The sequence below is a fragment of the Gymnoscopelus microlampas genome, assembly GCF_963454915.1.
Source record: "Gymnoscopelus microlampas genome assembly, chromosome: 1".
Lineage (NCBI taxonomy): Eukaryota > Metazoa > Chordata > Actinopteri > Myctophiformes > Myctophidae > Gymnoscopelus > Gymnoscopelus microlampas.
In genome coordinates, this window is record NC_139962.1 from 64,166,670 (window position 1) to 64,182,860 (window position 16,191).

At 40.1% G+C, this 16,191-nt stretch overlaps 1 protein-coding gene and 1 long non-coding RNA gene across 3 annotated transcripts; both read right to left on the minus strand.

Annotated features, from left to right (window-relative positions):
- Positions 1-5,382: 5,382 nt before the first annotated feature.
- LOC311042306 lies at positions 5,383-6,618 on the minus strand. 2 transcript variants are annotated; one of them, XR_014600489.1, is made up of 3 exons: positions 6,451-6,618; positions 5,956-6,051; positions 5,383-5,630 (listed from the first exon to the last, which is right to left on the minus strand). It is a non-coding gene; the product is annotated as an uncharacterized lncRNA (long non-coding RNA). The 2 variants fall into 2 exon arrangements; XR_014600490.1 differs by having other exon boundaries at positions 5,956-6,054.
- A 24-nt stretch (positions 6,619-6,642) lies between these two features.
- Positions 6,643-14,817, minus strand: LOC311046529 (uncharacterized protein; the record flags this gene model as incomplete). The annotated part of the gene is made up of 4 exons (XM_084058898.1): positions 6,643-6,666; positions 7,049-7,590; positions 12,546-12,690; positions 14,797-14,817. 4 exons carry the CDS (start codon positions 14,815-14,817, stop codon positions 6,643-6,645), a joined length of 732 nt encoding a protein of 243 aa, XP_083915024.1.
- Positions 14,818-16,191: the final 1,374 nt, after the last annotated feature.

Sequence of the window (16,191 nt, forward strand, 5' to 3'; positions counted from 1 at the left end):
CTCACAAGGCATTGCAATGTAACATGTTGTGGGCTGCTATTTTTTGAAAAACATAAGATTCACATATGTCATTCCTAAAAGAGGGACACCCTGTTGACAGTGGTTAGTTAGTAAGTCTGTCTGCAAGTAAGAGAGTAGCCTTGGGAACCAACGGTTCCTGAGCCATGTGGCCCATAGGTTAGGAGCCTATCTCCTGTTTCTGTAGTGTGAGGCAGCTTGATGTTTATACAGGACATGTTCCCCAGCCATGATGTACAAGTACATCCACTGAACATGAGTCTAGTATGTCACAGGGACTTACCCCTAATCCAACCCTTGATGCTGAGTGCCAAGCAGGGAGGCATTTGATACCATTTGGTCTGTGGGTTTTATACATAATGAACAATGAAAAGTATTGTCAAGAGCTTGTGACCAAATAACAACATGTTCTTTTTCCATTTCCTGAAAAGTGTCAGTTTTGGACATACACGTTTTCTGCCTGACAGTGACGATAGACAGCTTCCTGTCTTTATATACAGGAAATATGCACATATTCATAGTCATTTAGAGAACTATTCTTATAGTATTGTTTTGGATGAATACCTTCCTAGTGGCAAAGTATTCTGTGTGACAGTTAAATGATCATCACCTTATCACACCATGAACACTTAAGTTGTTTCTGTATGTTCACTGACTATACAGTATATGCTTAGAAATGACAATAAAAATGCAGAAAATGCTTTATTGGCATAGACACCGTATTAGCTCTGGTGGTACAGCAATGTAACATCTATCCAGAACCTCAAAGTAAACAATAGCAACTCATTACATTACATTACATTAGTCATTTAGCAGACGCTTTTATCCAAAACGACTTACAATAAGTGCATTCAACATAGGTAGGGAACAAAACTACTAATCACCAGAAGTCTTAAAGGGGAAATCCACCCATTTTCAATATTTAACTATGTCATTAATATAGCATAAAGGAGTTGTGTGGAAATAAGAAAAAAGTTCCCCCCTTTCTGTGTTGCCTTGAACTGGAGGATTGATTGTGGGTTTAACATTGCAAATTACAACATGATGAGTCATCACGTTGTAATTTGCAATGTTAAACTCACAATCAATCCTCCAGTTCAAGGCAAAAAGAAAAGTGGGGAACTTTTTTCTTATTTCCACACAACTCCTTTATGCTATATTAATGACATAGTTAAATATTGAAAATGGGTGGATTTCCCCTTTAAGTGCATTTCCTGCAAAAACAAGCAACCAAGAGTATACCTAGCGCTAAGGTAAAAGTGCTATATATCAGCTACCTACTTTCTTAAACAGATGAGACAAAATAGCAAAATCAAATGAGCACAAGCTAATACAAAAAGTGTATCGACTAAACAAGATCCAATAAAACAGTACAACAATAAAACAAGAGTTCGTACAACTAGTTAACAACAAGTAAGCCAGACAAAGAGGTGGGTTTTCAGCCTGCGGCAAAAGATGGGCAGTGACTCTGCTGTCCTGACATCAGTGGGAAGTTCATTCCACCACTGTGGGGCCAGAACAGAAAAAAGTCGTGACTGTGTCGACTCAAAAATGCCCTTACATTATAATGCAAGGGGAAGAAAGGAAATTGTAATCTTTACACATGCTGGTAAACAGTATAAGATGGAATTAAATTCCAAATGAGTCCATTTATAGATACTCATTATAAACAGTAGTTTCACTATTGTACAACTCTTAGGGTTCTGGTCAGTTTATGACAATAGCTTTCTTTTGAGAACTACATTTAGGGCATCGAAATCATTATTGATGAACAGAACGATTATTTATTGACACTTCCCCAGTGTAAAGGTCTCGAAAGAGTCCTTGTAGTGATACATGACTGGAGGCACTGTCTTCATGTGAATCTGAATGTGAGAGAGAGAGCGAGAGCGAGAGAGCGAGAGCGAGAGCGAGAGCGAGAGAGAGAGAGAGAGAGAGAGAGACAGACAGACAGACAGACAGACAGACAGAATAAATGACAATAAATGAGCATATTACCCAGTGGGAATTATCAATATTATATTGCGATATCGGCACTATGTAACTTTTGTCCAATCTGTATGGTAGAGTATGTTAATAATACATTATAACTAATACAACTGTAATACAATATAACTTATACAACCGGGGTGGTTGTATTGTCTCCCTGCTCTTCTATTGAGACAGTTTGTGTCAAATGTCTCATCTAGACACAGGATCTGACACAAATTGCACCGGCTTCGAATGCTATCAATGCATTGAATGGGAGATTATCACGTTTTATCAGACCATTTGTTATGTGCTTGCACAGTTAAAACACCTCAGTTTAGCTCATATTATTATTGGGTCACTAATGGTTGTTTGTTCTTTCAGTGTCTCTGTATTGCTGCTGTGGTCTGTGGCTGTCACTCATCTGTGATTGAGCTGGCTGCTCCGCCCCTGTCCCAGCTGTCCTTCATGAGGAATTAGGGTCCAGGCTATAAAATGAGCTGTGGCCAGCTCTCATGATCTTCCCCCAGCACCCCAGCAGAGCACAACAGTTACTTTGTTCCCCTGAGTTTTGTATGTTCTTTATTTCAGTTTCGATGGGCTGGCCGTAAGTATTGTTTGGTATGAGATTTCGTTATTGATTAGTTTAGTTTGTTATTTTGTTTTGGTAGTTTACGGGAGTCTGGTGAGACGACGAGCACATAGTGTTTGGCTCACCAGACTCCCCACTTTTTGAGTTTGGCCAGCCCATCACTTTACTTTGTTAGGAATTTAGTTAGGTTTTGTTTCCAGTGATGAGTCTTCCTAGGCTTACCCAACATTGTATTTCTTGGTGTATAAGATACTACACATTTGCTGTTGTATGCCGTATGGTACAATAAACTTCCACCAAAGTGTGATAAAAACCTGACTGTTTCCTTGTATTATGTTGTGGTCCCTTGTGCAAACGAGACAAGGTTAAAGGGGCCGTAACACCATTGAATGGGGCGAGTAGGTGAGGAGTAGGCGATACACAGACCTACCCGCGATTTGTCAGACCATTCATTGGGCGTAATCAGGAGCTACTGACCTACTTTGGAGGCGGAGCAGTCCCCACAACAATATTTACGATTCTGTGCCTATCGGTACATAACTCCAACGGCGCTGAGTAGGCTCAGGCAAGCGTCGCACCGCTCAGGACGGCAACTCGTCGCTTTAGCTCCCTCGGTGGTTCTTCGCAGGGCTCCAGCTCGCCTGAGACTGCGCGCCTCCGTCATGGTCCGAAACCAAAACAACCAAAACCAAAACCAAAACTGAACTATTTAAGTCATCTCCGTTGGTAGGTCAGTATGTCTTGATAACACCCAATGAATGGTCTGATAAATCGCGGGTAGGTAAGTAGGTCGCCTACTTCGCCCATTCAATGGTCTGATAAAAAGTGATAATCTCCCATTCAATGCATTGATAGCATCGGAATCAGGTGCAAATTTTGACCTGATGCCTGATGGTCAAATATTCTACGATTCGTTTTATATATAAAGAGTCCTTTAATGCAAATATAGAAGGCTACAGCAGCAAGCATTTCAGTTCTGATTTAGTGCACAATCTGTGTGGATTGGGAGGGAATGTTATTATTTGTATTTACAACCACGAACAGCAGCTAAAGTTGTCGTTCTTCTTAGTGTCTGTCTATCGATCTGTTCCTTCAGTGTTCCGCGGCCGTGCATGGCTACACACAACACCACACTGACTGCTTTCTTTTTCACACAGCCTGTGTGTAGTAAAGTTGCTACAGTTCGGAGTGCAACGCTACTGTAAAGAGCTATGTTGTGCATATCCAGTAGTTACTGGAGAAAAAGACAAAATGTTAACGTGTACCTGAGTAAACTTTTTCTAAAAAAAATAAAACGTCTTCTTTTTACCATGGCATAATTGACATTATTAATGACATAATTAATGACTCACCAAATTGCTGAGAGGTTCGAAGAGAAAGCTCCAAAGTTTGTACATTGTACAAGTCACAAAAAGGTGGTTTTCATAACATAAATCTCGCATTTACTCCATCAATAATGCATGTGCGTTTGTTAACATTGACCAGCAGTGTCGTGATGGCTTGGCTTCAACAGGAATCAGACTTCCTCTAAAACAGGGCGGATTTCAAAATAAGAACCAATAATATGTCGATTAATGATTTGAGGCAGTTAGTGCTAGATTAGATGGACCAGAGGGAGGGGAGCACTTGTTTAGTTTCAATCTCAATTTATTATTTTTGGGCGGTGCAACCGCCCCTATATGTGAGGTTTGGACATCGACCCAATTGCACCCCCCCCCCAACCCTGCACTGTGATTGGCCACCATTGTACCCCCCCTAACCCTGCACCGTGATTGGCCACCATGACTCTATTCAGGACTGTGATTGGCTAGAAACACATGACACATGTGCATAGCCCTATAAATAGGACTATGCACTTTAAAAAAAACACTTAATGTTTTTTTTTTAAGTGAATCACTTCCATCACTGTGATGACTTTCAATTATTGTCTCCGCCAGGAGACTATGTTTTCGTTCTCGTCCTTCCGTGTGTCCACCAAGCTAACATTGGTCAAGCTTCACGTGACACGTGACAATATGTTGAAAGGGTGTGCTTTGATTGGCTAGCGAGATGCATGATGAAATAGAGACCTATAAATAGGTGTGTCACTTCAAAAGATCATTTATATCTTTTGAAGTGAGGTAAGACAGGATTAATCAGGAACAGTACTGGCGGAGACCTATGCTCCGAGGAGCACATTTTCTAGTTGTCTCCGCCAGAAGACATTGTTTTCACTTTCCACATGTCAAGCTAACATTGGTCAAGCCTCACGTGACAATACGGTGAAATAGTGTGATCTGATTGGCTAGTGACGTATATCGGCCTATAAATACATGTGTTCACTTTGAAAGAGTCTTAGCCTCTTTCAAAGTGAGGTAAGACAGGAATAATCACGAAATGGCTGAGAAATGGCGGATACTGTAACAATTGGATAGGACACTTACACAGACAGGACAGATAGGACACTTACATAGACAGGACGGATACAGACTGGACGGATAGGACACTTATACAGACAGGACGGATAGGACAGTTATACAGACGGATAGGACACTTGTGTCATGTTACTATGACACAGTAACATGTTCTATTTTTTGTAAGAATTAGAACATAAGAATTAGAACATTCCCAACATTCCCAACACAAGTCTGCTGGCGGAGACTTGTGCTCCGAGGAGCACTTTTTCTAGTTTGTTTTTGTTTTTTGCTTGCTGCTGCAATGTCAAGTAGCAAAAACCAAAGAATTCCATTGTCTTAAACTTGTATAATGTGCATTAATGATATGTAACATTAATATACAGTACTGTACATTTAACAATAAAACAATCTTGAATCATGGATGTTGAATCTCTTGAATCTAACTTTTTATCTGAGTGACATATAACTGTATAAAGACATTAGACTTCACTCATAGCCATGGTATGTAGTTATTATACAACACCTATCAACACATTTTATAAGTGATTTTTAGATGTACCATAAGTCTTTGTCTTTACTTTTGGAGCCTTTGGGCCAGCCTGCCCCCTTATTCTTGGACTTGTTGTCACCCTTCACTCCCAGCAATGAATGATCCTCTGTACAGAACATTATACACAATCCAATGCAATTAAGCAAACATGAGCCTTTGAGCCTATTCTTCAATAGTGGTATATTTATGATTGATTACTATAAACACCACCATAAAATTATCATCCATTAGTAATGGATAGATTCATGCTAAAAAGAATAAGACTAAAATGTCCAGAAACAAATCAATGCTTGACATCATAACTCTTTTAAGTAAGGCCTGATAATCTCTATTACTGTTTTACTCTTTCTTTCATCTTTAGTACTTATACTTAAATTCAGAAATACATAAAAAACGGAAGAAGAAGAAAAAGACTTATTTTGTCCCCTTGCTATCACTGGGGACCCCCTGCAGGTCAGAGGTGGTAGTTCGGCTCTTCTTTTTAACAGGGTCGCCATCAGAGGAGGACTGTCGCTACTTCTTGTCATCTGCTGGAACACAAAATAATTATTCTATTTGTAATATTATAATATATAATAAAATTTCTACAACATCTATAACAATAGTTATAATAATGTTATTAACATGGAAATACACATTATTTGGAGATTATAGTATATGACATGGATCTATTGGAATGCAGTTTAGTTTTTCCATTTCCTGAAAGTAACGGTTTTGGACATACAAGGTTTCTGCCCAACAGCGACAATAAGTTTGTTCAGTATTCATATATCATGTGTCAGCTCAGATTCCGCATTTGAAAACAAGCATTTTAGTTCAACTAACAGATTTCTCTCCGTTATGAATAAACATGTTTCTTAAAAGGTGCATTTTGACCAAAGCAATATATTTACTATAAACTACAAATAGCGTTGTTGTTGTTTTACCTGTATGAGTCCTCATGTGCCTCTTCAGATGTTGATTTAGACGGAATCTTTGTTCACAAACTGTACAAGTGAAGGGCTTTTCCCCTGTATGAGTTCTCATGTGTTTCTTTAGATCTCCCATTTGAGCAAAGCCTTTGGCACAAACTGTACAAGTGAAGGGCTTTTCCCCTGTATGAGATCTCATGTGCTTCTTCAGTTCACATGTTTGAGTAAAGCCTTTGGAACAAAGTGTAGAAGGAAAGGGCTTTTCCCCTATGTGGGTCCTCATCTGAGTCTTCAGAATACCCATTTCAGTAAAGCTTTTGGCACAAACTGTACAAGTAAAGGGCTTTTCCCCTGTATGAGATCTCATGTGTCTCTTCTGAGCTTTCATTTGAGCAAAGCCTTTGAAACAAACTGGACAAGTGAAGGGCTTTTCCCCAGTATGAGTTCTCATGTGTTTCTTCAGATTGCTCATAACACCAAAGCCTTTGGCACAAACAGTACAAGTAAAGGGCTTTTCCCCAGTGTGGGTCCTCATGTGAGTCTTCAGCTCATCCTCTCGAGCAAAGCCTTTGGCACAAACTGTACAAGTAAATGGGTTTTCCCCAGTGTGTACCCTCATGTGTCGTTTTAAATGCGTCATTTGACCAAAGCCTGTGCCACACTCTGTACAATTATAGCTTTTCTTCCCTGTGTGACTCCTCATGGATGGATTTTGTTTGGATGATTTCAGGTCATGGGACAGCTTGCTGTTGAAAGGCAGTCTTTTTCCTTTCAAATTTCTTGTCTTGTGTGATTTCAGTGTGTTTACAGCTGACTGATCTTCCCTGGTCTCCTCCCACTCAGAACAGTGTGAAGAGAGGAGCTGGCCTTCACTAGTTAGTTGTGATGTCCCACAGTTCTCTACATCAGCTTGTGTTTTCATGTGTTCAGTTGAGGTGCTGGCTAGAGGCTCTGTTTCTCTGTTTACATCATCATCTTCATGTTTCACTGCTAGTAATGTCAACGTAGACCCAGCAGCCTCCTCTGGTCTTTGAAGTAGCTCCTGCTGTTCCTCTTTAATCTGCAGAGCCTCTGGTTCCTCCTGGATCAGACTAGGATTCCTCTCCTGCTGCTCAACGGAAACCTTCTCTTTACACACAGGGAGGTGCAGGACGTCTAGACAAAAGATAAAATCAGAGTAAACCATTGAATGGAAAAGGAACTTTCACATTTTCCATACTGTGTTTCCTTTTGTTGCATCGGCAGAGTTCTCCGACAGCTTGTCATTACACGCTGTTGTTAATAGGCTAGTTATAGCACAATTGTACAATTAATTAATCATATACACGTCAAGGTGAATGCAGATTCTGAAACTCATGTTTCAGATGTGATATATATATATTTTTTTAATTTCTCCATGTTGTAATTATTCCCATGAGCAACACACACATACTGTAAAGAGGGGAAATGATGTGGGTTGCCCCGGGAAACAGAGCTAATTTCATTTGAAAGCCTGAATACTGTTGTAGTATTCTGTAACAACTCTGTCACTGGCTTCCCTTTCTCGCTCATGATCAGTCCAATTTCACACACGTAATTGAAAAACATAAATGAATTAAATAAAATCTCCTCTGCTCAAGCACTGGACTTCAGTGTAATAAGAGTATGGTTAATAAAATTAACCATTTGAGATAAGAGTATGGTTAATACAATTAACCATTTTGATAGAGGCGGGAGAACACATTGTTCCTCGTGTATAATGGTGTAATTGGAGGCCTAGTGGTCTTCAGTACAAGGTGTTAGGTACTCATCCACAGTGGATGGATATCTGCCATCTATTGTCTTCTAAATACACACAACAAGCTGACAGTGAGGGGGAGAGAGAGCGGCCAGAGAGCAGCATCAGAGTGGTTGCTGTACACATACAGAGTAGATAATAAAGTATCATGAATTATTTTGCCCCCAAAGCATACATTGAACCCCTTTGGTGGCTGTGTTGATTAACAATTAATGTAAAGGTTAAATATTTGTATTTATTTATCATTATACATACAGCCCATACAGAGAGCATTGTCGGGAGTCGGGACTGGCGCGGCCGCGCCGCTGTAATCCTTTCATGGACAGTGTCAGTGATGTCTCCCAAAACTATATACAGTATAGCGTGTCCTATGGAGTTATGTACAACCTGGCTTGAGGATATAAACCTGTTCATCCATTAATGTTTATGCATTCATTCATCAGTCACTCCATACACGTTCAGATTTATGAGTGCCTCTCAGGCTATCTCTCATTAATGTGGCGGCACGGGACTGGCTGCAGTCCGAGTCTCAATGCCACTTGGACGTTGGCTTACGGGCGAATTTAAGGCAAAAAATAAGCCGTTTTTTTTACGCTCCATTGATAAATGAGGGCCAGTATATCGACAAATCAACGCGAAAACATTCTAATTGATTTATTTTATAGTTGACAAAATGTATTAATCTCATTAAGCACTAAAGCCCTGCTTCATACCTTGTCGTATAACGGTGTCGTCCAAAAATAACAAACATAGCAAATCTACAAGCTCACAACATGTCACGATGTGAGCTTGTAGATCTGCTCTTTTGGTTATTTTTGAAAGTAAGAAAATAGGGATGCCAGGTTCTCAGTTGTTAACTGTTGCAGCCCTGTTGGGCTACAGTATTTTAAATAAAGGACATTTCAAAATGTCCTCCCAAAATTGATGATTCTTTAAAATAATACATTAATTTGATTAGTTTGATAACTGTTGCACCCCCACAGTTATTTTATTGGGGGCACAGCTCATTGGTTTGAAAGATTGTCACACAGCAGTGATACTGGTACAGCTGGCACTAAACAGCAGGTCTTTGGCCTGGTATTAGTACAGCCTGCTGTGGTAAAATCCTCACCTGTCCAATTAAAATGTGTTTCAAGTAGGATAAAAGTGTTGTCAAATGGGGGTCATCCCTATGTTCCCCAGGTTCTATGTTCCCAAGGTTCTATGTTCCCCACTTCCCCCAAAAAAGGTTCTATGTTCCCCGGGTTCTATGTTCCCCACTCAACCAAAAAAGGGTTCTATGTTCCCCACTCATCCAAAAAAAGGTTCTATGTTCCCCACTTAACCAAAAAAAGGTTCTATGTTCCCCGCTCACCCAAAAATGCAGGAAATGGTGAGACATTTAAAAAGGTTTAAATACATGTATTTATACCCATTAGTTATTTGTAATTTTTCAGTTTTTAAAGTGTCAAAACATCATGTTTTGAAAACTTCTTTGAAATGACTCAAAATCTATTTAGGGGTGTCACAACATTAATTTCACGATACATATGATACGATACACGATATTGGGCTCACGATATCGATACGATATTACTATCATTTTTACTATCATCAACATTGGCCATCATCTTCAGTTTCAAAGTGCTTAATTTTATAAAGCATATAAAAAGGTGCTCCTCAGAGCACAGGTCTCCGCCAGGTCAGGTACGTTATTGTGGCCTCCTGGTGGCGGTATAATAGGCCAATGTGAAAAGGGTGCCATTTCTTCTTAGGCCTTTCAATCGGACACTGCATTCATGATTTGAGGCATTTTGTTCCAAAAATGTGTTTTGCTGAATTAGACCTGCTGGTGGCGCTATAACAGGCCAATGTGAAAAGGGTGGCATTTCTTCCTCGGCATTTCTTCCTAGTGGGAATGTGCGTGTGAAATTTCACGGAAATTGCAAGCTGCGTTCATTATTCGAGGCATTTTGTTCAAAACGGACCAATCCTGCAAACTTTGGAAGCCAACCTTAGCCAATCAGGATGGAATATGGGAAATCGGACAGATCCGGGTTGATCACATGACTATAGAGACACTGTGTACCGATTTGCATGACGTTTGGATAAAATCTGTAGGAGTAATGTAAAAAAATGGGTTTTGCACAAATCAGCCTCCTGGTGGCGCTATAACAGGCCCATGTGAACAATTTGGGGCAGAGGTTCTGAATTGGTATCGAGGGAGTGTGTGTGCGCAGTTTCGCAGCGAGCGGGCCAATGGTGCCGGAGATTAGCTGGTAACACACGGACAGGACACACACACGGACGGACGGACGGTCAGGGGGTAAAACATACTCTCTCGCCATACCTTTCGGCCTGGCGGAGACAATTATACAAGCTTAAAGGGGCTACACCATGAATGTAAAAAATATATATTATATATAAATATTGCCCCCTAATACGTATTAAACAGGTTGTAAGCCTAAAAAAACATCCAGATATTTTTTCTCACAATCTGACTGTCTGTCATTCCAAGCTTTTTCAGCTGCAATACCAAAACGTCCTTTTGGGCAGAGGGGTGCTACTGAGCAATTCGGTCTGTCGATCATCACCTCCCGTGTACATATGTCATGTTTAACCTTATCATAGTGCCTGGCAACTGGATACTTCTCATCTTTATTTCTAATATTACTCTTGTGCTCCGTAATTCTGGTTTTCAATTCTCTTTTGGTCTTTCCCAAATAGCAAAAACCACAAGGGCACTTTAAAAAAACTACATATTTTGTCTTACATGTAATTCTCCCTTTGACTTAAATTGTTTAAGGGTGAGTAAAAGAGTTATCATGGCATTACAATTAATACAACCTTTACACAGGAAATTCCCTGAGGGTAGGGTAGATAAAAAGTGTTGTGGTTGAATATAAACATAATTTTTAACCTTATTATAGTGCCTGGTTACTGACATGTTACTGACCATGATACTGACCATGACACTGAGATGTTACTGACCATGTTACTGACATGTTACTGACCATGATACTGACCATGATACTAACATGATACTGACATGATACTGACCATGATACTGACCATGATACTAACATGATACTGACATGATATTGACATGATACTAACATGATACTGACACTTGCCATGAAACTGAGCATGATGCTGACCATGACACTGACCATGATACTGATACTGATTATAAGATGTAACACTTTTCTCAACAATTTGAGCAGTTATGGCCCGGACAGCTGGCGTGGCGGTCCGGGCACAGCGTGTCGCGGGTTCGACTCCCGATCCCGATCCCCATTTCCTCTCAGACTACATACTATCTAATAAAAGGCAGATAAAGCCAAAAAAATTATTTGAAAAAAAATCTTAATGTAACAAATTATTACGTTATTATATTATGCAAAAACCCATTATTGCGCTACCGCTCATGATTTTATTATATTATGAGCTTTTATGACATTTAGTTTATTATATTATGAACTGTTATTACGCCGTTATTACATTATGAGTTGCTACAAGGTGCTCTATATCACCAAGATGGCCGCCAGGGGAAAGGGGGGCAAAGGCGGGCAAGTTTCTGATAGTAATTTATCCCCATTATGTTCAGTTGTGTGTTCAGAGATGTTATTAATAATTGGAAACATTTTTGGATGAGCGGGGAACATAGAACCTTTTTTTTTGTTAATGGGGAACATAGAACCTTTTTTGGTAAGTGGGGAACATAGAACCTTTTTTGCGGGGAACATAGAACCTGGGGAACATAGAACCTGGGGAACATAGGTACGGTCCCGTAAAATGCATGAGGAAGACATTTTGGCAGATTCTGTCTTAATGTGGAGGTGGAAATCTCTCTCAAGGAAACAGGTTGTGGGGATGTTTGCTTTTTCTAGTGGAAAATAGTGGTTTAACTAAAATACCACTTTTATTTTCACGATAAATAATTTTAAAGAAAGAAATGCACTTCACCTCCTCTATAAGTAATGAAACCCATTTCTGGCTAACAAGAATGGCAACCCTGTTTAAAGTAAACCAACCCTGTGATAAACACCTTAACCAAATGAAACTTAGCGTCCCTATTCTGGACATCTCATAATAGAAAAACATTTGGTGGAAATACAGATCTACAAGCGGTTTTGTGTAGAGGGAAAAACATATTAAAGAAATGAAAGACCCCTGGGGGACCCCGGTCAATGAAGTATAGATATTAAGTGTTTAAAACAACGCTGTATTGAGTATGTGACAAACACCTTGAAACTTGAACTTGACCTTGTTTCTGAACACACACCCATCTGACCATCTGACCTAACAGAATCTTGCTAGATTAAAACAGATAAAGTAAAATTATATTTTTTACCTGAGAGAGTGTCACAGCTCGTCTTCCTGTGTAGTAGTGTTAATGTTGACACATCAGCCTCCTCTTCCTGTTCCTCTTTAATCTGTGGAGGTTGTGGTTCCTCCTGGACCAGACTGGGGCTCCTCTCCTCATGTTCAGGGGAAACCTCTTTACACACAGACAGAAGGAGGAGAGAAGATGTAGCATCAAGTTCAGCAGAACAACTCAAAGTGTTTTTCTCATTGGATGAGATTGATTCGAGATTTATTTGTATTAATATGATTTGGTCACAATTATCAGTATTACATCCCAGGTGCATCCATATTATTTATAGTTAGTGACTCTATTTATAGTGGCTCATAGGAATTAGACTACGTGACAACCAGGAATAGTTTGGTGACACATTCCAGCAAACTTCAAGTGGATGTCCGAGTGCCCACCTATCCTGTTACTTCACTGGTTCTCAACCTTTTCAGGCCACGACCCCCCAAAATAATCATATTTGAACTAGGGACCCCCAACCCTGATATGCACTTGTAATGTAGGAGTTGAGGCATTTAGTTTGACTCCGTTCCACAGATCAATATTTTGAAAATAGCCGATCTACAAGCTCACAACGCCTTGAGTCGATGGGCTATTTTTGCCTCTTTCTTATATTATTTGACAATTTGGCCAACGTTTGTCCATTTTTTTAGTATAGTTTGTTGATTACTTTTGATGCAGTAATTCTTTTTTTTTTAGGTATTAAAAGGGTTACTTAAATTGTCACTTCACTGTCATTGCCACCTACAGATCCCCCCAATCATGTGGGGATCCCCCTGGGGGTCCCGACCCACAGGTTGAGAACCTGACCAGACCTACAGTTACGTCACGCAGCTGCTCAAGGCGGAGCTTATCAGTTTTGAACCGGGGCGGGGGAGAAGGGTCTGTCTGCAGACTGCAGACTAGGGGCGTATCCTATTGGGGCGTTTCCCATTGTAGGGGGGCGTTTCGTATTCCTCATTATTATCCAATAGAATCGTTAGATGGCCGAAAACTACACAAAACTGCAAGACGCCATTGCAGACGTCATTTCAAGATGGCGGACTACGTTCAGGAAGGGGTGGTAGGTTTATACATTACATTTTTGTATTGATTAAAAATGTATTTTTTAATAATGCACTTGTCTCGTTACTAAAGTAAATAATCTACTGTCCAACCTTGTTAAGCGTTAATAAAGTAAATCATAGTTTGACTCTGTTTGTGGTGTTAACTTTAATATAACTGGAGATTAGCATGATGCAGGATTAGCATGATGCAGGCCTACTATACACTTTACAGCTGTATTATAATAACGCTACGCTTAGACCGGTCAATAAATTATTATGGTCGGTAGCAATACCGATTTGTGTTACCTAAATTGATAATCTAATTAATGACCGGCTTAGTTTATCGTAGATGCTTAGATGGTAACCACTAACCGGGGCTTAGATGCTAACCTGGTAGCACTTCAAAAACAAAACAAACACGTACTCTGCCCTACTTATTGTAATGTAATCAAATACTGATATGGATAGACAACGAAGCCTAGTTGGTGGTTGAATTGAGTGATACAATGTGTGGTACTAATTAAGGTTGTAACTGTTAAAAGTTTAACTATAGTAATGACCATGAGAGACAGATTATTGAGCCTTAAATGTCAGCTGCAGATCTGTCTTCTATATGTAACATTATTTATTTGACAGGGACAATGCTCACTATATCAACATGTCAGTTTTAACATCCATGTAAATGGGCCAGAGTTGGCCATACGCTAATTTACATCTGTAGTTCCTGAACAGGCTCTTAAAAATGATAATATATAATTAGAGCATCATCAGAAGTGTGCTAAATGAAGAGTCACTGTCTAGTCATCCAACACATGTAATAGCTCACCTAACACTATAAAAGACAGGTTAAAGAATAACATAATAAACTACCTAATATCAATGAGCCAAAACACTAGCAATATTATACGAATTATGTGTTCCCACTTAAATTATATAAGCATATTATAATTAGAATAAATCTAATTTAAGATTATTCCTGTCATTTATGTGATATGAATGTTTACTGTTGAAAGTGCAAATAAGTTTAAAAGAAGAAAATCATTTGCTTTCAGATTCACCCAACTGTTGTGAAGGGAGATCATGCCTATATTCCACCGATTCCTGAGGGCCCCAATAATTATAAATGCAGACTTTGCAACAAGGTTGGACAATATGGCAACATTGTTGCGCATCTTCAGTCCCACCGGCTGACTGCTCTTAAACATGGAGGTATTTATTCATGTAAATAAATGTTGCAGCTCTCAATTGTAATATTAAATACTAACTTATTCTAATTTGAATACTGTTAACATTTTTAGTGCCTTAACAATGTTAAGTTATTTGTAAAATGCATTTTTCTTTGTAGATTACACTATGTACAGGTGTCATGGACTGTGCATCAAAAGTTCTCATTTCCACTGATGCTTCTCTGGACACAGCAAAACACAGCAAGTCATTTTAAAGCATGTTCAGAACTGTGCAGGGGTAGCATCCTCCGCCATGCCTCCTGCATCCTCTTTAGCCCCAGCCTCTGCAGGTAAATCACTTCATATTTATGTGCTGCACAACATCAGAATGACTGACCAATCTGGTTCCCCCAAAACACAACTTAGACATGGTGGAAAGTGTCACACTGCTATCATGTGAAATGCCGTGTCCCATCTAAGTTCTCCACACTGTCACCCCTGTAGCGTTCACTGCACCCAGAGCCCCTGCATCTGCCAGCCCTGCGTTGTGTACTGTCTCCTCCGTGGCCTCCACAGCATCTTCTGCCTCCTCTGTAGCCTCTGCAGGTAAATCACTTCATATTTACGTGCTGCACATCATCAGAATGATTGACTAATCTGGTTCCCCCAAAACTCAACTTAGACATGGTGGAAAGTGTCACACTGCTATCATGTGAAATGCCGTGCCCCATCTAAGTTCTCCACACTGTCACCCCTGTAGCGTTCACTGCACCCAGAGCCCCTGCACCTGCCAGCCCTGCGTTGTGTACTGTCTCCTCCGTGGCCTCCACAGCATCTTCTGCCTCCTCTGTAGCCTCTGCAGGTAAATCACTTCATATTTATGTGCTGCACATCATCAGAATGACTGACTAATCTGGTTCCCCCAAAACACAACTTAGACATGGTGGAAAGTGTCACACTGCTATCATGTGAAATGCCGTGTCCCATCTAAGTTCTCCACACTGTCACCCCTGCAGAGTTCACTGCACCCAGAGCCCCTGCACCTGCCAGCCCTGCAGTGTTTAATGTCTCCACAGTGGTCCAGTCTACGCCCAAAACAACATGCCCTCACTGCAATCTTTCTTTATTGAAGAAAAACCTCAAGACCCACATTGAGAGACGTCACTCATCATCGGTTGTCGAGATCACTGCTACACATCACCTTCCATCCCAATGCTTGGACATAAAAAAGGTAATTTTTGCTGTTGCAAGAACTTTTTCTGGTGTGAGAAACCCCATACATGTGAAGAAATTCACATGGGGAAACAACCACCAAGTTGAGTGTGAGCTACTTAGTTGCCAGCAGGCATCAGAATTTTCGAGAAGAAGTGGCTTATTAGGTTTTCAGTGTGTCCATGTCAGATCTCTAACATA